General features: G+C 40.0%; 1 protein-coding gene across 1 annotated transcript; it reads right to left on the bottom strand.

The window, feature by feature from the left end:
- Nucleotides 1-218: 218 nt before the first annotated feature.
- KIF24 (kinesin family member 24) lies at nt 219-24,381 on the bottom strand. The gene is made up of 12 exons (XM_065740098.1): nt 23,759-24,381; nt 19,886-20,075; nt 17,987-18,084; nt 15,528-15,743; nt 14,024-14,111; nt 11,817-11,938; nt 10,221-10,326; nt 7,572-7,643; nt 6,588-6,697; nt 3,232-5,649; nt 2,292-2,385; nt 219-385 (listed from the first exon to the last, which is right to left on the bottom strand). Exons 1-12 carry the CDS (start codon nt 24,379-24,381, stop codon nt 242-244), a joined length of 4,281 nt encoding a protein of 1,426 aa, XP_065596170.1. The 3' UTR covers nt 219-241.
- Between the last annotated feature and the right edge of the window lie 1,902 nt (nt 24,382-26,283).

The raw sequence follows: 26,283 nt of genomic DNA, 5'->3' as shown, positions 1-26,283 counted from the left end.
CGTTATTCTTAAGGACATGGCTTACTCAGATTAAGGAAACAGAAATCCTGTGGTGCCAAACAGTCACTTTTCAATTAATGAGAATTCTCTCCAACCTTATCTAAAATACATACTAATCACAAACATCAAACCAAAAGCTATCCCCTACCATCTGCACTCTGCAGCACCGAGTGTGGTGAAATGCTGCCTGGTTCCCACATCATTCTTGTGCTTTTCTCATGCATACGTAAGAAAGGAAGGTCTAAACTGGTGGAGGCATTTGCAGGGGTGTGTCAGGACTAGGAGAGTCAGATAAATAGAGCTGAAGCTGGTCTCTCATGGTTTGGATGCACTTCAACTTCAGTACCAAGATTTCATCTAGCTTAATGATGAAATTCTGGAAATCCTGTGAAAGAAGGCAAAAAGAAAATTAGAGAACAGGAGTGGCAACAGGTTGGAGAAAATCAGCATATTTTAGATATCGCATCAGTACAAAGAATGTTTTCCATTCTGCAGTGCAGTACATTTAATCAGTGTTTCCTTCTTGATGCCCTTCTGACTCTCACAAACAGCAAAACTCAATGCCTCTGAATACTGAAGTTAATAGCAACCTACCACACACTGGATAAAATGTGATATGAAACTGATTGAAACTGAAATGCATGCAGTTGTCTTTAAGTAGGAACTGTATTAACAAGGGAGCGCTCAGCAGAATTTGGTGCTTTTGTTGGCTGGTCAGAATCTAAAGTTGGGAAGTGTCAGGATCCCTATGGCTGGGGAACTACGACTACTGCCACGTGAAAATCAATCATTTGCATCCTTATTTAGCAGCACCCCAGCTACCTTGTGCACTCTATGTCTTGTGCACTATCTTGTTCTCTGTCCTGCAGGGACACTGACACTGTAATGAAGACTAGCCCAGCTGTCCCAGCTTATGTTTCTTAAGCACTTTAAACACTGTAGTTCAGTACATGTCTGGTCTCAGCAGGAATCTCTCCTGTGGACGTTAAGTTTCATGGCTGGAGAAGTTGCAGCCATATGTAAATAGAAGGATATAAACTGGTGTGGGAGTCCAAGCTTGTTTCATAGCTCAAAGAAAGGTCATGCTGTGAAATATGCCCAGTAGTGTTAAGTTATTCATCTACTGCTGGAAGGCCTGACAAGACCATCTTAATTCTGCTAGCTAGAAAACAGTTGCTTGCTACAAGGGGTGAAGAAATGGCAGGGTGGGCAGTTGGCTGGTCTCCAACTGTCTGAGATCAACTGGCCCAACAATTCCCAAGAAAAACCTCAAAATACAGCCGTAAGAATGAAAAAAGGCTGCTTTGTATGATTGCACTTTCTGCCACAAAATTCAATGCAGTTTGTTCCTCTTGTGCTGCCTTGTAAACTTCCACGTGTTATCGGAGAATACATCACATGCAGCTGGAGATCGCAGCACAGAAACCACGTGATGGCTCCATTCCAAGTTCCCTGAGGCAACAGTCCCTGCAGCCACGCTACAGACCTGAGCTGTGATAGCAGTTAAAGCGGTTTTGGTGATGTAATGCAGTAACGGAACTTGGCTTTATGAAGGATTGGGAAGGGCAGGAAGTTCTCACTGAGAAATGTTTATTATCCAGGTGAGAGAAGAGACTTGCCACATACTGTGTGACACGCATCTACGAGGAGGCAGGAGAAACTAGAATGAGAATTGCGTGGCTAGCAGTGGCATCGTGCAGGTGCTGGTCCTGGAGTTCTGCCTTTACTACTGTGATGATCCAAAACACAGATAAGCTGAGGAACATTTGAGTGACAGAAGACGGTGAAGGGCTCAGTCACAGCATTTCTGACTCAACTAGATAGTTAGTACTCAGAGTGAGTGGGGCTGAGGGCGGTTCCTAGATGGAAGAGGCACTGTGGCATCCACTACACCACCACCTGTGGCACCCCATCTCATGTTTTATGGGTGTACTGCTTTCTGCATCATTGATTTACTTGGCTCAGACTGTAAGGGGGAAAATCTTTGCCTGGAAAGCTGCCCTGTTTGGCACAGTCCGGTACCGATGACACAAAATAAGATAAAGTCTTCTAATTAGAAGACACCCGTTCAGAGTTGGGCCATTAGCTCCCTTCTCCCACAGCAACCAGGCAGTGTGGGAACTGACAAAGTTGTGATGGGTACTAACAAGTAGCAGGCTGTTAGGACTCAGGAGGCATCAGAGAATGAGAGGAGGAACTCACAAGGCATTTCACTTCACTAATTCAGGCTAACAGTCTTTCCAGTCAATTATGCAGGTTCAATGGGCAGTGAAATTATCTAAAACACTTACTGTTCCTGACATCTGATTTATCAAGAGTTCTTCCTTGAAGCACAAGGATTCCATTTCATCCTGCTGCTGCCGATGGGCCCGAATCATAGCCTGTCTGATTAACAGAAAGTAATCCTTGGTTACACTGCCTGCACGCTACCTTTAATTGCTATCCAGCACCAATAAACTTTTAAGAAGGAGGGATGCCCCACAGGAAGCCTTACTGTCCTTGTGGTCACTGGCATTGAGGAAGTGCACACCAGTTCTCCTTGAAGTGGACTATACTGGTTTAGGGTAGAGAAGACCTTGGTGGCCAAGGGTGACTCTGGGAGGAGTGACTGCAAACCGTTGTTAGCAAAGGTAGCACACACTACTTTTCACCATGCAGAAATGTAGGAGCAAAAAAAAATAAAGTCTGGTAAGACTGAGAGGTAGTGGTGAAAAGCAGGCAGGCACAGTAGGAAGGCAGTGCTGCTGCTCCCTCCTTTCACTTCCTCTGACCAACAATAGATTTTCTGTCATGTGAATGCTGACAGTGGCAGCTCTACTTCCAAAGCTCCAGTGATCAGCTAGCTGCTTTATATTTCCACAGGGATGCAGCAGCTATCACCTGCTTTTTGATGGCAGTTTGATGTATTTCAGGTACTTTACAGCTTACAAAGCCAATCTATTATTAAGAATTTCAGCTTATATTATAATATTAGTTCCTCTGACATTATCCTATGAAATTCTAATAAAGTGGCTTTCTATGAGATTTTAAAATACCACTAAACAAAAGGCAATCATATATACCTATATAAGATAACGAGCATAAATGATCATTAATCTTTTTAAATAATTATTTCATAGATTAGTTTTCTATCAGTTTTTAAGGAGAGCATTATATAAAATAAAGGTAAATGGACCACCTGTCTAAAATTTACAAGCCTCATAGCAAATACTAGTGAGAAGCAAGACTTACTGTGCCTTTTCCAGGGCCTCCTGCTGTTTTCCCATCTCTGATACAGCACTTGGAGGGCCTGTGTTGCTGCCTGATGGGCTGTTTGCATTTGCTAGTGGCTTAGTAACTTTGGTTGCACATGCTGAATCTACGGTACAAGTCTCTTGGCTAAAAATAGTCTGCATCAATTTGTTCTTAAGCAACCCTATTTCCTCACTGCTGAACGATGACTTGGCTGAGCCTTTAGAACAAGTGAAGTCCTCGTTTCCCAGCCCAGATGTGGGCTGCAAAAGGCTGCATTCCTGAGAGGGAGACTGGGCTGCATAATCTGTATTTCCCACAGTGAGAAAGCATGATGCACCTGAAAAATAGCTCTTTTCAGTTAGCTCTGTGTTTATTTTCTGAGACCTAACAGTTGGTCCTTGACTTGAGTCAGATTTTGCTGAACTACCAGTGTTCTCATTAACATCAGCATCACGCTGTCTGCCATCCAAGAATTCTTCACACTTTCTGCTATGGAGAAACAAAGCACCCTCTCTCTCTCCACTGGCTTCTGTGGATTCAGCTGTGGATGTTTCTGTCAGGTCATTTCCAACAACAAAACTATGAAGAACTCCTTGATTTGATGAACCTGAGCCCTGCAGGCAGCAGCATGTTTTCACACTGCAGCAGGTGGGTGAGAGCCACTTGTCCCCTTTTTGTGGGGAATGCTGCAGGAGGCAGTGTCTCACCCCACGATGTGCCTGCTCCTTCAGTTCCAGCATGCTGTCTGTTAGAGCTCTGCTCCTGGTGCACTGCCAGGTCTCCTCAAACCTTATCTGGGAGCTATGCATGTTCCTGTCCAACATGTGTTTCACATGAGGAGACTTCACTCGTTTAGAAGAAACATTCTCTGTGTCAATTCCTTCCTCACAGTCCAGAAGAGGTAGAGCGAGAGGGGCCATTAGCTCAGAACTGAATTCTGAAGAACTGGAAGATCTACAGTGGTTAACTGTATTTTTTTGAGTTTTCCATTTAATGTTTCCTGCAGCAACAGCCTGTTCATCCAAACTGGATTCCTCTTTCTCCTGCTGGAGGAGAATCTGTTTGCATTCTGGAGGTACTGATTTCAATATAGGAGATATGTATGGGTTTGGAAGACCCTTTTCTGGAGTCGAGGTGTCTTCAGTGGTGTAAGCCAGACATCTGTGTTTGGATTTGTACTGCTTATGATCAGCTAGGAAGTCTTTGCTGTTTTTCCAGTTACAAGCAGGATCGTCTTGCAAGCAGTAAGGTTTTTCTGCAGTATTGCCTGAAGATGGCTCATTAGCTAAGTCATAGCTCCAGCCTGAGGGAGTTTTGCTGCAACTTGCACTTTTGATGGATTCCTCCATCTTCGATCTGCCCTCACTACAATCCCAGCTGTTATCTATTTCATGTTCTTGTGTGGGCACCGCGTATTTAAAGAATAAGTCCTGTCGCTTTTGGCCTTTTTGCCCTTCTTCAGTTCCTTGTTCTGTTTGATGAAGGAAAAAAGAATGCTGACTGCATTTATTGCTGTTTCTTCTTTTTACACTCTTCTGACTGCAGACAGGTGAGAAAGAATCCTCACTGAAATCACTGTCATCAAGATCTTCCAGCTGCATCCCCTCTTTGCTCTGTGCTTCTGTGGCAGTAGGACTTAGCTCCTGCTTCACTTGAATCTCCTGGGGCTTGTATTGTGCCAAAAACCTCTCAAGAGGTTGGTAGCTCTGTTTGGGCAGTAGAATGGGTGGCTGCTGAAACTGCTGGTGATAGAGGCGTAAATGCTCCTCCCTTTCTTTCTGAAATGGAGGCAGGTCTGTCCAGGCTTCAACACACTGCTTAGCAAAGGTGTTTCCCCATTCTTGCCTGCTGTCAGAAGGCAGATTTCCATCTCTAAAGGAAAAATTATCTCTAGAAACTAACTGTTTCTGCACAGGTTGCACAGTCTGGACTTTAAGGCACTGGGTAGGTGCTCTGTCTTGCATATATTCGTCTCTCTGGATACTTTCTCTAGTTTCTGCTGTGGCAGCATTTTTTATGATAAAATCCTTTGCAATGTGGTTCTTCTCAGAGCAAGAGGACAGATCATCAGTCTTCTTTTTCAGGTGATGTCCTATCCGTAGGACTCCCTTAATTGGACTAGTGTGATGGAACCACAGCGAGCTGGAATTTCCTTTGTAGGCATGTCCTTTGTTGATTCCCTTGGGAGTAGAGGTAAAAGGGCCACCAAGTGGCTGGGGTGCTGGAGGGCTCGTCTTTGTTTTTGTAGCACCTGAAGGATGGTGGAGGCCTAGCTTCACCTTCTTTGGAGAGCTTTTTTCTCCAGGTGGCAAAGAGGGAGAGTTTTGGATGCGTTTTGGAGATACGTTTCCAGCTGTCCGACATCTGTTTGTGACAGGTGCGGAACATTTCATCCTTTTCTTCAATTCTTTGACCCTGTAAATGAGGTTTATGCTTTTAGATAACCAACAGTGTCATCAGAACAAACAAATGCCTTCACATATTAAAGCTAAACACTGTCATGATTTCTGTTTTAATTATCAGCGATCGAGACAGGCATCAAAACACCTCCACAACTTCTGCATAGGCCTGTAGCAGTATTTTGAAGTGCTTCTTTGAATAGTACGTAAAAGTTGGACTTGGGTCACAGCAATCCCAGGCATATTTACAGTCTGGGAGGAGAGTCAATTGAGAGAAGCCCCATGGAGAAGGACTTGGGGGGGGGAGATGGACAAAGATCTGGATATGAGCCAGCAATATCCTGGGCTGCATCAAAAGAAGGGTGGCAGCAGAGAGAGGGACAGGACTGTCTCCCTCTGCTCTGCCCTTGTGAGGCCCTATCTGCAGTACTGCATAGGTCTGGGGCACCCAGAGGGATGTGGGATGTAGAGCTGTTGGAGTGAGTCCACAGGAGCACCACAAAGTGGACCAGAGAGCTGAAGCACTTCTGCTATGAGGACACGATGAAGGAAGCTGGGCTTGTTTAACTTGGAAAACAGAAGGCTTCTGTGACACCTTCCAATACATCTTCAGCCTTCCAATACTTAAAAGAAGCTTATAAATGGGATGGAGACCAACTTTTTACACCATCTGATAATGATAAGACAAGGGGGAATGGTTTCAACTTAAAGAAGGAAGGTTTAGGTTAGACATTAGGTTGAAATTCTTTACCCAGACGGTGGTGAGGCACAGACATGGGCTGCCCAGAGGAGATTTCAAGATCCCAAGTAAGAATGGATCAGGTAAGGATTTTATTTGCATTGTGAAATTTATATTTTCTGCTTAAGTCAGCGTTGCCAATGCAACCACAAAAATGACACCTTATTTTTTTCATGGTGTTTTTTACCTTGGCAAGCCTGAACTTCATTACCTACCTGTCAGCATATCGTAAAGTGTTCAGGGTATGCTCTGTAGCTATGTGGCTGGGTGATACATTGGCAATCATACAGGTCTTGGAATTGCCAATGAAAGAATCCTTTAAGACCTAAGATTAGAAGGAAAAACTAAGTTTAAGATCCTTAGCAGTCCATATATTTATTTTTAAACATATGCTTGTTCTTATTTTACAAAATAAAAGTGGTAAAGTGGTTGACTTTATCATGGAACTTATGAAAAGTTAGATGAAGTTATCTTGCATTTCCTGTGCATTAACAATGTGTGTAGAGGCAGTTTAATGACAGGTGATGCATAGTAACTCTTCTTCTTTTTTTTTAATGTAGTTCTCTTGTCTGAATTCATCCTGACATTCTTTGTTTACAATTTAAAATGAACATGAGTGTTAATTAGTGCTTTGAACAAGCCCATGCACCATGTGCCACAAGGCTGCCCATATGCTTAATTCCTCAAAACATATGTTACAAGTGCAGTGAAGAAATGATGAACAGAATTCCCACGACTGTTATTGCACAGAAGATGTAAGACTGTTTACAGAGTGGGTGGAAATGGATGGAACTCTGAAAGAACCTGTTTCAGTAGTTACTCACAATGAGAGTATCTGATTACGACTAGTCCATGGAGCTCTTTATGTAAAAATGCACGCACAACTATGGAGATTCGAACCCTGAATTTGGGAGTTAAGGCACTTGTGGGAAAGCTACGTTTCTGTGCAGACAGAAACATGCTTGTTTGTTTGTTTGTTTGAAGCTACCATGCCAGTCCCCCAGGTTGACTGGGGGAGCTGGCAGTTGGCCTCAGACCTGTGATTATCTTTACAATTATTTTTTGAAAGGGTTATGCATTTCTATTTTCTTCAAGGGTTTAGTAGCAGTTGCTGAATCATGGTTGTTATTTTTTTCTTAATTTTCATCTTGTCCTCACTAGGGAAGTACCTACTTTTGTTACCTTTCTGCTCCTTTTACCTGAGTTAATTTGCTTTGTCGGAAAGGTGTATGTGCATGCTCCTGATCCAAGGCCCGAATGCATTCCTTTAGCTATCAAGAGAAAAAAAACACACACATACACAAAAAAAGTTTAGTTCCTCTAGCAACCCTAAGGTATGAATTTACTTTTTCCCTCATGCACCTTTAACTCCTACCACGTCCCTCACAGGACTGTTGCTGCCACAGCAATCCCAGCCTGCCAGCTCTGTGGGCTAAATAAATGAAGCCCAAAAAGCTTGGTAAATTCATGCATGTTAACACACAGCTTTGCAGTACTACAGACCTACTGCTGCACCATAGCTAACTAGTTTGCAGTCAGGTTGAGTGTACACCAGACTGCTGCAGCTTGTGTGCCAGGAATACGCTAGATTCGTATACCTGCAACATCCTCAGAACAGAGCTTTTCACGCTCCACCTCTCATTAACCTTTTTATTCTTAAAAAAAACTCTTTTTATTTTGAAAATTAAACAAAATACTGCTGTTCAGATAACAGTAGTGCAAATCTCTTGTGCTGCTCTGGCAACATGCAATACTTCCATATTTTACAAGAGCCACTGTAAGCTGAAGAAGGGCATATCCCTCCTCATCGGGATTCTAATCTGCAGTATAGATATTCTCTTTAAGTGTACACTGAGCTGTGTTAGAAGAAGGCTGACCTCCTTCTTCATTACAGTGCAAAGTCCCAAACCTAATTAGAATGGAGAGCATAAAAAAATAATCAGAGCAACAAAAAATTAGCTGTGGAGGCCGCTGCGTTCAAGCCCACGCTCAGAAAGCAGTACAGATGCAGCCTGTCTAAGTGAACATTTCACTGTGGCCTTAGACAGGGTAATAGGAACTATATACAAAACACTGAAAATGAAGCAATGGACTACCCAAGAAGTGGAGATACTTCCATGCAGAAGTATAGAACTTCCATTAAAAACAGCAGAACATGTGCAGCTAGCTACACCCAAGTCTTGCACAGCAGATGTTCTTCACAAAGCACAGCAGATGATCTTCAGCTGTAGTAATCATCAGCTGAGGTGGGTAGTTGTTTCAAAGAGACATCTCTTGATTTGTTATCAACAGTGGAGAAACTTCATTTTCAAACAAATGTTTCTATTTTTTTGTCCACTGGAATAAGCTCAGTGGCATCACATGCCGTATGAAGCCTGGAGATGCCCTAGCGCTGGCAGATACGGACTGTACAGCCACAAGACAAGTAATTTATAAGAGCAGATATCAAAGGAAAAATGAGCAGATGACAGTACTGTCATGGTGATACTAGCGTGGAGCAGCCTTTAAAGGAACAACACCCACTTGAAATGACAAGTATCTCTTACTTCTACTGCATTTTATTAAAAATGACACCTCCAAATACAAGATCGAACTATTATATGTTATACTGCTTCTCATAATTGCAGTATGTGAAAACAAATATTCAAACTGGTAGTGAACTTCATACTTCATGTATTTTAAGGCTAGAAGTGAGTGTTAGGATCATGAAGAATGGGGCTTTGTTTTATAGGCTGTGTATCACGTGGACTTACCCAATGAAGCCTTTCATTACATCACTACACCTAGGCACCTAGGCTGCCTATTTACTCAGCTTCACAAAACAGCAAAAATGTGCATTTTGAAGTTCATTTTCAAAGAGTTTCATGAACCTATGTTAAGCCCCGGTCCTCAGGAATCAATCTTGCTCAGACATTGACCCCCTATGCCACTCAGTTATTCATCAACAAATGAGAAAGTGTGAAGTTATGAACACATTTACTTTACATACTATATCTATCTCCCACTTTAAATGCAATATTCTATGGCAGTAAAGCAAAAAAAAAAACAACACAAAACCACAAATATCTCCATTCTGAAAAGAGATCAAGTCACCTATTTGCTGCATGCTAAGAATATCTCTAAGGTATGGTTCTGTGCAGTAACTTCTGCAGTTTTGACTCATGCTCACTGATTGCTTATCTTCATCTCACTTAGCAAAACCCTCAGTCATCCACAAGCTTTGTTCCTTTGAATTAAAGAAGGTACAAAACCTTCTGCACCATTTCTACTTAGAGGTACTTCTGCTTTATCTTAGATGACAATTTTCTGCTCCTTGTCTCTTTTTGCATAACTGTGTACATTTCTAAGAGAAGATGGTACAAATGCCTTTCTTCCTGTTCCTTTTTCCCCGTACATGAAATGCTTGTTTCTGCACCCTCAAGTATTTAAGTCCTTTGCACCTGATTTAATAGAGAAGTCTGAGTTCAAGTGGTGAAAACGAGCAGCAAGAACAGATGTGCTTTTATGAAACACAGATGGCAATCCCAAGCTAATATTCTCTGGAAGTAAAACTGGATAACATTTCTATATAGAATATGATAGTATTAGTATAATAAAACTAACATTTTCCATGCTATGTTTACTTGTCTGGCTCTAAAGATTGATTAAGACCTGATTTTCATCAAAAATTCTTTCTGCTATTAAATTGTCTTTCAGGCATGAGATTGATTACACTAGAAAAACTTGGAATTGTGGATACTTCTTTCCCTCCAAGGAATCCATACACATATTATTCCATGGTTTGCTTTTATACAAAAACCCATGCTAATAATTAACTACAAAACCTTCCCCAGAAATTATTAGCTTACTGCTAATAGACTTTGGTTTATTTCTGCTCCTTCCATTTTTGTTTGTCGATCTGAGTCTCTGGCATCAGCTGCCCTTTCACTCCCAGCCAAGTCAATGAATGATATCCTAGAAAGAAAAAAAACAAAGTTGTGTTTATCAGAGTTGTTTTTTTTTCTATTTCTTTTTACTTTTTTTATTTTTTTAACCAGAAAAAGCAACACATGACATCAGAAGAACAGTTAGAAATAACTACCTCTGAATAAAGAGAAATACCCACTGGAAATAGCTGAAGTGTCAAAATATGTGTAACAGCAGAACAGTATCAGAGCATTCTGGCACTAGTATTATCATAACAGAAAGTGTAATTGCATGTGGTGAGTTTACTCCACAGTTTAAGAGATAAGCTGTTTGAACTGTAACATATTCACCTCTCCAGATAATCATTGTGCTTGTAGCTTCCTAAGAGCACAGTTAAAGAAACTTAATTTCTTATTTTTTTTCCATGTAAAACAAAAAACTGCCCTGTCAAATTAAGGGTGGGAATTCTGGGCATATGAACAGAAATTTCCAGTGTAGTAAATAATATATTCAGTTTTCCATGCTCCTTTTCCCTTCTTCACCCAAAACTCCATTAGACCTTCCCACTTTCCCTAGACCTCAGTGCCAGCTATTGAACTGAGTCTTTATCTTTGCCCTTGTTCTTCTGGAAGAGTTTGACTTCTCCTGTGGACATTTTTTTTTTTATCGCTCCAGTTTCCCCTCATTTTTAACAACAACAAAAGAACTGTACATGCCACACCTACAAAAGCACATACACTTCTATTTCTAAGCTGCCGGTTTTGCCTTTTCCTCTTTCCACTATTTGTGGCTATTCCATTTTGAGCTGTATTTAAAGTAAGATCCAGGGATGAAACTACTGTGCTGTAGTTGCTGGAAGGGTTTGTCAAAATGTTTTTTTGACACTCAGCAGTAGTGTATAACTAGACCTCTAATCTCAAAGCTATTTATTAGGCTATTTAATTTGGAGGAAAGATGACTGAGAAGATATACAATTACAATATTACAATAATACAGCTGCTAAAAGAGTAATTAAGTTGCTCTTTTTGTCTGGTACAGATAGCATGAGAGTCACACATTCAAATTGTCAGAGATGTTTAGACGACATACTAGGATTCCTCTGACATTTGCAATCTCCATCTGGGCTGGTCAGCATGGATTCTCTCTGTAGTACAATTAGGTCCCAGTAATGACTACTTCTATCCATTAACTTCAAAGGTGATGAGCACACGTGGATATGTCTATTGCAAACATCTACCCTAGAACATATTAACACCCAAGACAGGAGAAACTTAAACACTGAAGATAAAAGGAAGGATATGATTGGCAAACTTCTTTGCTGGAACTTCCTACAAACGAGTTTGACAAACGTCTTACAGAGGTGACTTAAGCACTTCCCTTTGGAGCGAAGACAGGACTTTTCTTATTCTCTCTGAGGCCTATCCTTGGATTTAATTCACAGCTGCCTAGAAACATGATGCCTCCTCTTAGTCTGCCTCCACTATGGCCCTAATCTCAACCTCCTCACAAATTCTGAGCAATCACATTTCTAGCCATACCTTCCAAATGTCCTGTTGGCTGTGTCTTTAATTTGGATTTGAATAATAGCATGAGATCGAGAAGAATCTGAGTTGACTCCAGTAGCTCCTGTGCTACGTTCTTTTCCTCCCTTTAAAATCACCTAAAAATAAGAAAGATAAAATCCATGCAAATTGTAAGTAAAAATAAGATCTCCAAGGAACAGATTTTGCCTTATTAAGATGAAGGTACATTAGGAGAAATGCTTCATTACAGCATTGAAACTTTGGTGCAAAGTAGATGTTAATTTAGGCAGGATATCTCCCAGTGTTTATTTCAAAACTTTGTGTATGAATTTGTTTGCAGAGACACTATGAAGCTTAGAAATTACACTGCAGAAAAGAAGTAATTGCACTGCACATTCACTCAGATTTGCAAAATATCCAGACTATAAAATTAAAAACAAATCATTTTAGTTTTTCATGTATCAGAAGGGTAAGGTACTGTTATCCAGAAAAGTATACATAAAACACAAAACGTCAAAGCCTTTCTTTATCTCCATAACTGAAAGGATCGTGTAACAGAAGGAACAAAGGTAAAAGATCAATTGCGCTCAGTACAAAAAAATAAAAGAGCCAACAACCAAAAAACAGGCAATATGGAAGAGCAAAGGCACCCTCAAGATATAACTCTGGATAATTCACTTTAGGAAACTCTTAAGAACTATTAACAGAAGTCTAACAGCAATTGCAACATTACATTCATTAAAAAAAAAGTCATTAATTTTATTTCTGATGGTAAGAAAAAAAATTAAACATTATCTATCAAGATCAATACATACTTAGTTGACAGATGTGCATTATTCATGCATTTCAGGGGCCAGTTCTCAACCAGCAACTGAACCAACTGCTGCGGCTCCCAAGAATTAAGTCAGTGCTAAGTGCAAATAATTTCCGAATCAAAGCCAACTTCAATTAATACTGAATAACTAGGTATGCATTCAAGACCCTTTCTTTATATGTGCTGCAGACTATTCAGAAGCTCTGAGTCATGCTAGTGACATTTCTGTGCTCAAAAGAGCCTGTGGTCAATGTAAAATTATTTTTTTTTTGCTGAGATACCTGTGAGAATAAAGTCACTTAATAGCTCTTTTGTGTGTGAAATGTGATAACACAGAGGAATGTGTTAATCAACCTTACAGTACATTTACACTCTAATTTACAGAAGCATCACCAGCATGTCCCAAAGCTTGAAGTTAATGAAGATAAAGAACAGAGTTAAATGGAATATGTGTGAACACTGCGCCCATTTTAATGAGTCAATTAAAATATCAGGCGCTTGCGATTTACAATTCCTTACTGAGAGATGGGTTAAGCTATTCAAAGTCAAGGGAAAAAGAAGACAGATTTAGCCAACTGTCTTGCTGCAGGACTGTGCAGAAAATTTGCTAGTGTTCTCAGCCAGTCAAGGAAGGAAGACTGAAACTTTGTCTGAATGCCAGCTACTGTTTAAAGATCCACATTTTACACAGCTGTCATCAACCATCATTACACAGGCACTGTCTAAAATTTTAACTCAGTTTTTCAACTTTGTACATTTTCTCACACATCTATTTATTTTTTTATACAGGAAAGTTCACACAAGCCAAAGAAGTCACACTTGGAGAAAAATACAGATCCACCTTTCAGGGTTCCTTACTGGGACATCATTCAATTTCTGGAATAGTGACAGTAGTCTCTTTCCTGGGAAAGATCTTTCCATAAGGAGTGTCAGCAGAAACATCAGCTGTAGATAACATCTTGTTTGTCCCTAACACAAGTGATATTGACTCAAGGAAAACTCTGAAAGAGTGGTCAGGCACTGGAATGGGCTGCCCTGGGAGGTGGTGGAGTCACTGTCCCTGGAGGTGTTCAAGAAACATTCAGGTGTTGTACTTCAGGGACATGGTTTAGTGGGAAATATTGGTGGTAGGTGGACAGTTGGATTAGATGATTCTGGAGGTCATTTCTAACCTTAATGATTCTATGATTCTTAGATGTTTACTGAGTAAAAGAACTTTTAACTCCTTAGTGTTCTGCTTGAGCTTGCCAATTTCAGAACCTTTAACAACAAGCATACACACGTACAGTGGAAAAAAAGAACAGTCTTTTCTGTACACAGAACAGTATTCTCTTATCTTACACAACTTGTCTTGCAAATCTGTACGTCAGGCTCTAGGAGACAAAACAATGACAAATATTGAGGTTACCTCCAACAGAAGGTCTACAGAGTCCACCTGGACCTCCCGCAGTCCAACTATTTGAACAACATGCTTGCTATCTTCTCTAGCAAAAAGCCTGAAGACAGAACATTACAGAAATGAGATTTCTGAAGTCTCAAATGGCAGCAATAAAAACACATTTCACTGCTATGATAATACGTGAAAGCCATAGAGGCTACTGATAATGGGAGAGGGACTCCTGACATTTATTTAATTTCAGATCTAAACTGCTATTTAATTTTCAATATGCACCACTGAAATTTCACTGTTATAGAAACACTATCAATGCATTTCTGCTAGTTCAGGAATATAATAACTCAAAGAAGTAAATTACCATGTCCACATTTTAGATTTCCTGTCTTTTATCTGCTTCTCAGGCCTTCTGTATGAAGCTGATTATGTAAGTCAAACAGTCATACCCTGTTCATGTTCCCAATATTTTTCCACAGGAATTCAAAGCAGATCCCATAGCTGTAGAGTCAGTCACATGCAGCTCTGCTATGAATTGCACAGTATACAGGAAGAATATAGTCATGATGCTCATGGGGGGAAGCTTAATTTCCCCCTTCGATCACATGTAAGATCTTACTTCATCTGACTCTATTGCTCTGGGAGCTGCTATAAAATCCAGTGCAAAAATCCTGAGAACAGATGTTCACTTCCATAGGAAGAAAACCTTTCTCTCAAGCCCTTCACTGCGCCTTCAGCATAGTGCATTCAAGGTTGCTAATGGTCTTCAGCTGACAGGTAACATTCCTTCTAGATCACCCTTAAAAGATTTCACTGCTTCTATCTTAGCTGACCACCCTTTTCTTTACAGATTTCAACCCACAGTGATTTTTTTAGACCAAACATGTACTGAATAAGTCCTGATTTCCATTCCAGAGGGGCCTCCTATGGGAGTATACATCTATCCAAACAAGGCTGGGGCTGAGGTCCTACTACTCAGAGTGATGGCAGCGCCACCTTCAGAGGTGCATACCAGGCTACCAGGTAAATGAGCTCAGGGAGAAGGTGAGCAGACTTTGCAGTGTCAAGCATAAACTGGACATCAACAAGATCTTCAAAGACTGCAGTGACAAGAGCAGCACACCCACTGGCACGATAGGATGGACAAAGATAAGTTATGTTTGAGCAGGGAGAAAACTGTTGTGAATCAGTTGGCATGACAACTGCTGGTCATAGGAAGGCTCTCTCTCTACCTATGTATGTTCAGCTACAAATGCATTACTGTAATGTAAACAAAACAGCACGAGTTTGTATGACACCCACAGGCCTTTATTCTTATGTATTTACTCCCACTGAAGGAGTTCAAGCCAGGGATCCTGCTGACGTCACATTTAGCGTCAAATTCCACCCTCCTCCTCAGCTATCTCCTAGGAACAACTCTTAGTAACTATGCAACATTTACCATAAATAGTAAGTTTTTAAAGGCAATTGCATGAAATAGTAACAAACTGATTTATAAACAATCCTAGGTTTATTTCCATACCTCTTCCTTCCGTTTAGCAGGTCATAAAGCTGTCCACAGTAGATCTCATAGAAGCTGATCAAAACAAGGAGATCCTTCCTTGATGGTGATTCCTCCAGGTGTCTAAAAATGTCCTTGGCAGCCAAGGCATAGAGCCCTGGGTTCCGCTGAGTACCTACCATTGTGTATGTCTTGCCAGCACCTGTCTGCCCATATGCAAAGCAGGTTGCATTGCCTCTGTAAAGAAAGCTTACATTTTTAGTGCCACATCTGATTTATTCACTATTAAAAGAGATACTGCAACATTAAGACTGATACATATACAGCTAACTTTTGGCATTGAAGCTTGGTTTTCTTCCCCATCTGAGAAAGTGCAAAACGTTTCACAGTGATTCTCAATCATGTCCTAAGGAAAGCTGGTGAGTCAAAGTTGACGTGTCTCTTCTTTTTCTTCCCAAAAAACATTTAAGAAAGCTAATTCAGTATTGCTCTTCCAGCTACTTAGGTGCTGTGATAGTACTGTGGGATTATGAATGGGAATACTTAAGAATTGCAGGGAAAAATGACTGTGAAATGAGGTGCAAAATAGACACAAGTCAACAGAAGCCACGAGTTAACACAGGTTTTGTGTTAACAGATATTGCACTCAATTTAGACAAACACCTCAGCACTGCTATTTACCAAGTGAGGTTAGTTTGCCCCAGTTTGAAGTTCTGCATTTAGCAAAGTCAGTCCAATGCCTTGTTGCTGTTGAGAGGAGGGTGTTTATCTTCCCTTCCTCAGCTCCCAGCTGTGTGACCTGCCCCATTGACCTCCATGCTGGCTCCAGTGTCTGACTTCATTGCACTGAAACAGCAGGAAGCTCGTCAATTTTTGCAGGCTAATTTTCTGCTGTTCCAGTGGAGTAAAGTAACTCACAGAAGATCACAAAATATAGTCAAACTGGTTTAATGTAACCTACAGGAATGTGTCCAGTAGGACAGGACAGAAGAGGGACACCGACTTTCAATGGCAGAGAGTATTTTATACACTCACTCCAGAAAATGTAGCCACAGTCTTAGCCTATTCCAGATTACTGCTCCTTTGTCATCAAACCACCTTAACCATATGTGAAACACCAAGCAGGTCTCAGGATACAGCTCCACAAGCCAAATCTAAATTGGGATTACTGCATGCCTGTTTCCCCATCCCTGCACTTGTACAAGCACTAAACTCACAATTATGAGTTGAACAGACTTAGAGAGCTTAATCAGCCAAATAACAATCAAGCAAACCTACAAAACAAATGACTTACTTCCCTCTCATGCTCTGAAAGTGTAAGTGTTTTATTAATATATTTCCATGGCCCCATGAAGTGTTCTGATACATGCAAAAATATCCCACAGCAGGTCATGAGTTACAGAGAAGCACAGAATTGTAGGGGATAGAATGGACCTCTGGTGATCACCCAGCCTCACCCTCTGCTAAAGCAGGTTCTCTACAGTAGGTTGCATAAGAAAGTGTCCAGGTGAGTTCTGAATATATCCAGGGAAGGAGACTTCCACTGTGCAGTCACCCTCACAGTACAGAGGTTTTTCCTCATGTTAATACAGAACTTCCTGTGTTTCCACTTGGGCTCATTGCCTCTTGTCCTGTCACTGTGTACCACCAAAAAGAACCCAGCCCTATCCTTGTGACTCCTGCCCACAGGTATTTATAAGCACTGACGAATCCCCCCTCAGTCTTCTCCAGGCTGAACAGCCCCAGGTCTCTCAGCAGTTCCTCATACAGGAGATGCTCCAGGCCCACAGCCATCTCTGTGGCCCTCCACTGGACTCTGTGCAGTGGTTCCTGTTGTTCTTGAACTGCGGAGCCCAGAACTGGACACAGTACTCCAGATGAGGCCTCACCAGGGCAGAGCAGAGGGGGAGGATCACCTCCCTCGACCTGCTGGCCACACTCTTCTTAATGCCCCCCAGGATGCCATTGGCCTTCTTGGCCACCAGGGCACAGTGGTGGCTCATGGCTAACCTGCTGGCCTTCAGGACACCCAGGTTCTTTACTTCAGAGCTCATTTTCAGCAGGTCAACCCCTTAGCCATATTGATGAATGCAAAGAAACTGTATTAATCCTCTACAGACTGAGATAGAAAAGACTCTATACAGTTTGCATACAGAAGCCTTTGTTAAGAGTGGAAGTTAGATGTCAGAAATCCTGGTACACATTCTTTTTCCCTGGTTGGCATTTTTTACAACCAAGACCCAGTTTTGACCTCTTTTGTGATTTAGGTTCCTCACTGAATGCAATTAAAGTAATGGAAGTGCCCTCTGATTTATTTTGTCACCAGTACAAAAACATCCTAAAACGAGGAAGGTTTGTGGACAAGGTTAGATGAATGTATTTTTCAAAAGATGAAAACAGTAAGAGGAAAATGAAAGCAGAATATGAAGCTGGAAAACATAAAGGTTGAAAAATAACAAATGAAAGCACAGGTGCCCTACCCTTTCAAAATATGCTGAATGAGAGGATGAGCTGTCTTCATATACACATCTTGATTGGTACATGACTCTCCAAAGACTTCATCAAAGTAAAAAACATGCTGAAAAATAAATACGATCTTTATATGAAAATGAACATGTTTCATTCCCTTTCATCCATATGGAAAGGCAAATTTAAATAACAAAAGTTTTTCCAGAGACTACATAGATATGGCTTTGAGTCAGGTCCAAAGTGATGTAGGACATTTAACATGCAAGATGACACATGCAAAACATCACAACTAATCAAGAGACTAAGGGTAGGAAAGGAAAAGCATGTAGCACCCTTCTGTTAGAAAGAAGAAAAACAAACAACAAAAAAGGAAAAAAAAAAAAAAGAAACCCTGATTGATTTCTGAAGTGAATAAAACCTACTGGTACACAATAAAACTAGAACAGTATAAAGAACTTAAAAATTAGTCCTTAGTTGTGATTGTCTCTATTCTCTAGTCTTAAAATCTTTTTGTACCCAAGAAGATACAAGCTATTCCTAAGTAAAGCTGGAGCATATTATCTTAGAGGGAGGCAAGAAAAGACCAAACTTCCCACACGCTAGGTCTGACCCAAAGAAGAAGGGTCTCCAGAAAGACTGCAACTGTATTTATGATGGGATTCTCCAAGGCTAAGAATGGTGCTTGCAAGGACAGTCAAAAAGGAACACATTTTCAAGAGAGCCTCCGTGAACTTGTGTTTAACACTGCAGTCTAATGATAGACTGCAATGCAAATTATGGTAGTATGTATCTTGGACTGACAATCTTTTCCACGATGCACACACCAGCCAGAATACCAGTCCAACAGATTAAACCAGAAAATTTCTGCGGCAATACTCAGCTCACAGCACAGACAAACTCTGTGATGGGGCTGTAGTTTGGCTCCATTGACTGTGGAGCTGGAGTACGCCCTGCTTCCCATTTGGTCTGCACTCTTTGGTCTCCTGTCCACAAGAGACAGTGATGGAGGAAGGGTAAGCAGCCAGATGTGGAAGCAGGGAAGTTCTCCTGGTTCCTATAGAACAGTATAGCCTTCAACATAGCATACTTTTGTTCATACTATACTGATCTATGGGAAATTTTCATGTGTTATTACTGACAGAACAAGATTAATTTGCAGTTATTTCAGTGCTGAGATAAATACTGGAAAATGTTGAACACAGCAAGTAAGATAGAGGGAGGGGAGTGGAATCGCTGCATGTGTTGCACTGAAAAGATGGTATATGGATATGAGAGCTGCAAACTGACTTTTACTTGGAACAGTTGTTCACAGGACAGAGACTGTAAAAATAACATTAGTGGAGTGAGAATGACTTGCTGCTCTCTAAAAATCAACTCTGTTCCTGGTGCTGTCAGTCAAAACTGAGAATCTGAACTATGTCAGCACAAGTTATTTGGGATTTAGAAACAAAGACCAAAGGAGAACTTAATTTTCAAAAGTATTTCAGAACAAAGAGAGTGAGGGGATGAGGGTATATGTGATTAACTGAATCAGAACTGCAGCACTGAAACAGCAAAAATTGAACTCCTCATTGAAGTACCCTGCAGTGAACTCAGCAGCAAGCAATTTTCTTGCAGCGACAGCACGTAGCAAAGGGTTTTATTTTGCCACATGCAATGAAAGCTGAAAGACACATGCTTTTGAAGGCTTAAAATTCTGGGCTCAGGTTTTCTGACATGGACTGGGATAAATCAGAAGCAACTCAAATATAGCAACACTGAGATGACAGAAAAGCCCACCATCTATCTCAGTGCAAGAAATGTTGACAGCCCTTTTCTGTTTTCTTACTGAAATTTCAAGTAGAGTCTGCTTTAACCCATCATGCAAGTTAAGTGGCCCACAAACACAAAGTGCAAGTGGAGTATGTTACCTGTAAAATATATTGGGTGAGATCAACTGCTTCCTTCTTCTCATGGAGAAGTAAGGTCTCTTTATCCTTTACTGTGATGATATTAACCTCTCCACGTCTCTCTTCTCTCTGGCCCAGGGGACGTTTTCGGATACACACTCTGATTTTTTCACTCTCTGTCCATGGAGTCTCCTTCTCAGAAGTACTGGATCTAAAAAAATATTGTTGGTTTGCACTTTGAAATAAGAGAACTACAAAAACTAAAATATGAAAAAATGTAAATTGGTTTGTTTATCAGATAAAAGTTTATCTTTAAATGTTTATCAGGAACACCTCTCACTGTTACATGGTGGAGTTTCTGCTGCTTTTGCTAAATAGTCTAATACCTCTTGTGCATTTCTGTTATAAAGAACAGTTGTACTTATATAGCTGCATTCCTGAGCTAGTCTCTGGAGTGGCATATTTTCAGTTGTCTACAAACTTGTGATTCAAGTTAGCATAACATACAAGTTAACTTAATGAAATCTTGCTGAAATTATTTGCAGTCATGCATAGTTACTTAATTACAGATAAAAGGATGACTGGATCTTGGAAGGAAAAGAGCATAATATTTAGTTGCTTTTCCTCTTATAGTATCTTTTGCTCTTTTTGTTTTAGGCTGTCAAACAGGTTACAAGCATATGACATAAATTAGGAAACAAGACAGTATCACCAAGCTCTTACTAAGCTGAAAGACAATTTGAAATGTCAATCTCTTCATTATTTCCTCTTTGGTCTTATATCTTTTTTTTTTGTTTGTTTTTTAATCGTAAAAAAATATGTGGTTTCAGACTACAGGCAGAGTTGTGGTCTTGTGTTTTGAGAAGACTATTTTAGGTCCCTTCGAGACACCTTAGGAGCATGAGGTTATTTAGTGCTTCATTGATTAATCTGCTGCTGAAAGCCTTTTGCAACGCAGCATATGGAATATGCCTGAATTCCACCAAAATGTAGTCAATCTGACTTTCACTTTTTCAAGGTGTCTTCAGACAAGTGAGTAATGATTTTCAGCATGGATTTGAACATCCACTCAGTAGAAAAAAGATCATTTTAACTGAGGCGTGAGCTGCTCAAAAGCAGTATTTTTGCCATGTTACTCAAATGCCCTTCCAAAACCTCTTAATGTAGCAATTCAAAACTAACAAGCACTAGCTGCCTGTTAAATTAAAACAAAAAAACACAGCAAGAGTGCAAGTTACTCAATATCGCATAACAGCTATAAGCTTGTAATATCTTTCCTGTTACTTTGCACAATTCCCAAGAAGCATACAACACGTACGTATAAACTGTAGGATGTGGTCTTCAAAGACTACTCACAAGCAATCTTTAATGTAACTGTAATCCCATTAACTTTACTATGGCTTTCCTATGCAGGGATCAGGCCTTGTATTTAAATGGAAAATTCTTTCCCCTGAAAAGAAAGGCCATGACACTTGAATTAAAATGATTCAAAATTTAGTGTGAGCTTATGGATATCCCTAGGCACCAGATGTTGTCCACCAAATGATTAGAGGCTCTGAAGTTTAATTCTTAGGTCACCAGAGACTGAATTTGGTGACTTAAAGAAGGAGCTATTTTTTTATTCCTGAGAGAATGAAAGGACTGATGCTAAGATCTGGAGAATGGCAACCATGAAGACTTGGAGGATCTGTTTATAAGCATAGACTCCTTTTATGAGGCATATTTTGAATGTATTTTGTACGGAACAATGTAATTTTATACACTAGATTTGCTATTAACCTTTCTTTAATAGAAATCAGATTTTATAACTTATTAAAAAAATTATTAAGAGAAACATAATCTCGAAAGAGACCATTAGAAACCTGACTAAACAATAGGTCAGAAGATCAACTGCGTCCTCTTTGCTACAGTCAAAATTATGCCTGCTATGGGGAAGTGGAAAATACAGTTAAGTATATTATAAGAGCTCTTTATCTTTCATTTGAAATAATTTCTGACATTTTTTTACAGATGAGACTAGATTACCCTTCACAGTGGTTAAATCACAAGGTGACATGGGAATTAATTCGGTGAAGGAGTTGAGCACTCGCAAAACAGTTTTCCAAGCATAAGCAGACTGGCCCCAAGCCTGGAATGTAGAATATGCACTCTGCGGTGAAAACAGGAGAAAGAAACTCAAGCACGACAAAGAAGATGCAGAAAACCCACACGGTAAGCTGCAACTAGCAGTCAGAGAATGAGCTTAAGAAAAAAAAACCACACAAGAAAAAGGGAAGAAAGACCATTGAGAACATGACTCTATCACAGGATTCAAAATCTTGGACTACTTTAACCAAACCATTAGATTACATTTTTATCATGTTTTACTTTCCAGCACCATGAATCCTGCCCTTTGCTGCTCTGTAGCTTATTTTCCAGAGAAGACAGAGAAAACACTAAGACAGCCAATACATTTAGGTTAGCACACTCTTCAGGAAGGTGGAAATGGTAGGAATTATTTTCTTCCAGTTAAAAGGAGTAATATACCCTTTCATTATCTTTCTAACTACCTTATTACTAATCCACTATGGCAACAGCATCTATCTCTTCCAGCTACTTGCACACTCCAGAGGAGCTGCAACCAACACCCTGGCCACATTTCTTACCTGCCACCTCAGCCTTCCCAGACCAAGCTTCAGCTTCACACAGGTACCTCTCACCTTCCTGCTCTAAGTGAATCTTTACAGCTGTTGAAATGCCCATTCCCACCCTCTTTAAATTGCACTCCACAAGCCAGACCCGTAACTCCAAGCACTTGCACACTGCATCACCCAGCAGGAGTTTGGCATCGTCTGTACACCTTTTTTGAAGAAGCTCATGGACTACTTGTGTATGTCCCGAATCTGGGAAATTGCACAGAGTTATCATTTCAAATGTAAGCACTGTAATAGTTTTGGCAATTTCGTCATTGTTACAGAAAAAGACTGCCACAGCTGCCCTGCAACAAACCAGATCCTGGCAGCACATTTGCAGGGAGGTACATCTTCTGTTTGCTGAACCAGGATCTTCAGGCTAGCTGCAGAAAACGCCAGTGCCTGGATCCCAGCCTGGTTGCAAGCAGAAGGCTGATGGTGCTCTTAATAGCATACGTAGTAGTATATCTCTGGACTTCTAAATAGCCAGACCTGTGGGACAGCGACCGTGTTTGGATGCTTTAAAAGGTAGTGATAACTTATTTGGGCCTTTTAAGATTCCAGTTTTTGACTCAAACAAACAAGTCAGACAGTGCACTCTGCTTAGTGTAAGCCAACAAAAGTTATCCTGTGCTTTAAATATGTTCCCAGAATAATACACCAAGGATTCAATATAGCTGCAGCCCCTGTTAGCAAACACTAGGAAACCTATGAATGCTACAGATCAACTTTCAAGGAGCAGCTGCAAGGCGTGCCTCTCACCAACATGTCTGTATTGTGCTCCAATTATATTCATTGTTTCTTTTTAAAGTTCAAAAAAACAATTATAGCTATCACAGCATGCACCATTTATACTGGGAAAAATTGGACAAACCTGCTAAGAGGAAACATACTATTTTGAAAAAACAGTGTTTTACAAAACAGTCTTGTAAGACTTGTCAAAACATCAAGAGAACAAAGCATTACATCTTGAAGGATAATGAAGATTATTCTTAGTCTTGGTGAGTAGCAGCTGGTGAATTCAACTGATTCCTTCTAACAGAGTTAGAGAGTCCTAAGTGCTTATTAATATCTTTCTTTTCTATAATATTTTATATTGCTCTGTACAAATTCTGTAGTGTTAGTACTACTTGTCTGGAAGCCAGGAAGACAGAATCTGCTCCCTTGTGAGGAATTAACTAATTACTTGAAATTATATAAAACTAAAGTAACTGATTATTACCTGATATAGGAATGAGGTAGTCCATAATTGTACCCTGAAATATGAGTTACTCTCTGTATGATGGGAATTTCAGAATCCCCCAAGAGAGGAGCAATACCATCAGAAACTTTTGTACTGTTCGGCTCAGTTTTTGTGTGTATTCCAGCAGTATTTACGTCTCTTATAGTTAATCTGGTCAGCTCTGAATCATGTGGTTGAATATGTCCCAACATTTCCATGAGACTGTTCTTCTCTTCGTTGGCATTGAAATCAGATGAACCGTATGACTCTGATTCAGACTCTTTAACTGTGCCATCGTCTTCCTCAAAGAAGGACTCAAAACACAGCTGTCTACAGGGACCTGGTCTGGTCACCTGAGGTTGAGGTTGAATGAAAAGGCCACTTGGTTGAAAATCCTGCTTGCTTAGGTCTCTTACAGCTTCCTCTTCTTGCATAATTTTGATTATTCTAATGAGCTGAAAGAGTCGTTTGCGATCATTCATGTCATGAACTCCCAGTTTGGTATAATCTTTCATGGAAACTTTGGCAAGCTCGTCAATCTTCTGCAAACCAAATGCAGCAAAATGAGGATAATATTTTTCAAGCTCTGCCTCACAAAGGCATTCATAAAGGCAAGATGCCATCTTCAAGCTCAAGCCTAAAATAAATGAAACAAGACAAATACGCAAGTTATATGAAACAAGATATTAAGAAACTACACTTTCCACGGATAACATTACCTCTAGTTGGGCTAAAAGATTGTTCTACTTCTAGTCACAATATTTTGGTCTGCCAAACACTACGGAATACAGCCAAAATAAAGATTAGCTAAATATGAAGCAAATATTTTACCTCTTAAACTGTATTTTAAAATTATGCAAAATAGACAGTAATGGGTAGGAAATACACAACACAGTGTTACTTACTGCTGCAAAGTTCATACACGCCTGATGCCTACTTGATGAATGCCACAGCTACTGAAACCCTGTCCTCATGCTACAGAATGTAAAATGCCTAATTTTAGATACTCAATTTAATATCAGCACATGTGGTGTGATGTGGTTCAGCTACCGCTGGTTAAGTACACAAAGGAGAAGAAACTGCATTTGTCCTCACCTCAAGATGAAAAATGAAGACAGTTCATCTTCTAGATTAACTACTGTGAAGTTACAGTTTTGTTGTGTATCTTTCTTTTGACAGTCTTGAATCTTGTGAGCATTTCTGGATATTCTTGCCAGAATAGTAAAAATATTATGTGAAATCTGCAACACAGAATTTCTCTAAATCTATAAATGTTACTGGAATGCCATAGCTGCATTCTTGGGAAACCCAGAGAAGCAACATGCATCACAGAAAAGTATGCCAAAAAACCCTCAGCTCCCTAGCAATACATTATGCAGCTGTCTCTATCTGGATGGATTCATATTTGCAGATATTTTTATTTGTTGCATAAAAAGGGAAAAGACTAGCAATTCCACTATCTGTTGCTCATTGCTTTCTTATTTCTTTGTTCAGTCTAGGATCTTAGCACATTCAGGTCTTTCTCACATTTGGAAGCTACAGTAACATTCAGCAAAACCAGGTTGTCTAAGATTAAGTCTTTTTCTCTGTAATTCAGAAGTAACACGCTTCAAGACAAAACAATCATGTGGAGGTGGACTTATTTAATACATATGTTATGTGTCTCTCAATCTTGAGGTAAAGCCAGATTCACTGTCCAGATAATCAGATTCTGGTAGGGGGAAATTAAAACTGACAGGGAGGACAGAAAACCTAAAGATCACAGATTCTAACTGTGACACATACAAAGATTTTTAAAGACATTTGCCATTTTCCAAGTTCTCCAATAGGTAAAGCTCCACAGAAGCTTCAGACTTTGTTCCAAGGTGAGACACATTTTTGAAAAACGCCTGTCTCACATAAGGTAGTTCCAAGTTCACAAAACTGCAAAAGCACTACCATGGGAAACCTCTTCTCTCTCCTGAAATGTGCAATTATAACAAAAATGTGGGATACCAGTCTCCTCAGAATAAAAAAAAATCCAGCAGCCCTGCCTATTCTCATTGCTGAATCCTAGATTTTACTTAAAACTTAATATGTGTTTAGGGTTAGGTTAAATATAAACAGAGTGGCCAAAAACTAGTGTAAGAAATAAATGGTATTAACCTCAATTTGAATGACAGTTTTAAGTAGGAAAAAAAAGGGGAATAATGGGAGATGTTTCACAAAAATAAATAAATAAATAAAAATCAAAGGAGACAAAATTGAGACTTTTAAGGTCCAAGTTCTAACTATAAATTAAGCAAAATACATTTAAAAAGCTAGAAATTACTGTACAGACAGATTTCTCAAAATACAGAAAATCCAAGTGATGTAGGTACTGCAGAAGGTTATTTCTGAGACACATAAGCAGCTCTGCATGGCTTATTGGCTAAGGCTCTATGCCATGTGAAAGCAAATGAATGGTTTCTTAATGAACGGACTTCTGCTTCCTATAATAAATCTTGCTGGACCTAAATGGTTAAAGGAGATTAACTCCACTCTCT

Source organism: Cyrtonyx montezumae, unplaced genomic scaffold, assembly GCF_038088225.1.
Source record: "Cyrtonyx montezumae isolate F1298 unplaced genomic scaffold, pur_monq_1.0 scaffold_25, whole genome shotgun sequence".
Taxonomy (NCBI): domain Eukaryota; kingdom Metazoa; phylum Chordata; class Aves; order Galliformes; family Odontophoridae; genus Cyrtonyx; species Cyrtonyx montezumae.
The sequence above is the reverse complement of the archived record's forward strand: the minus strand, read 5'-3'. Positions and strand labels throughout refer to the sequence as shown.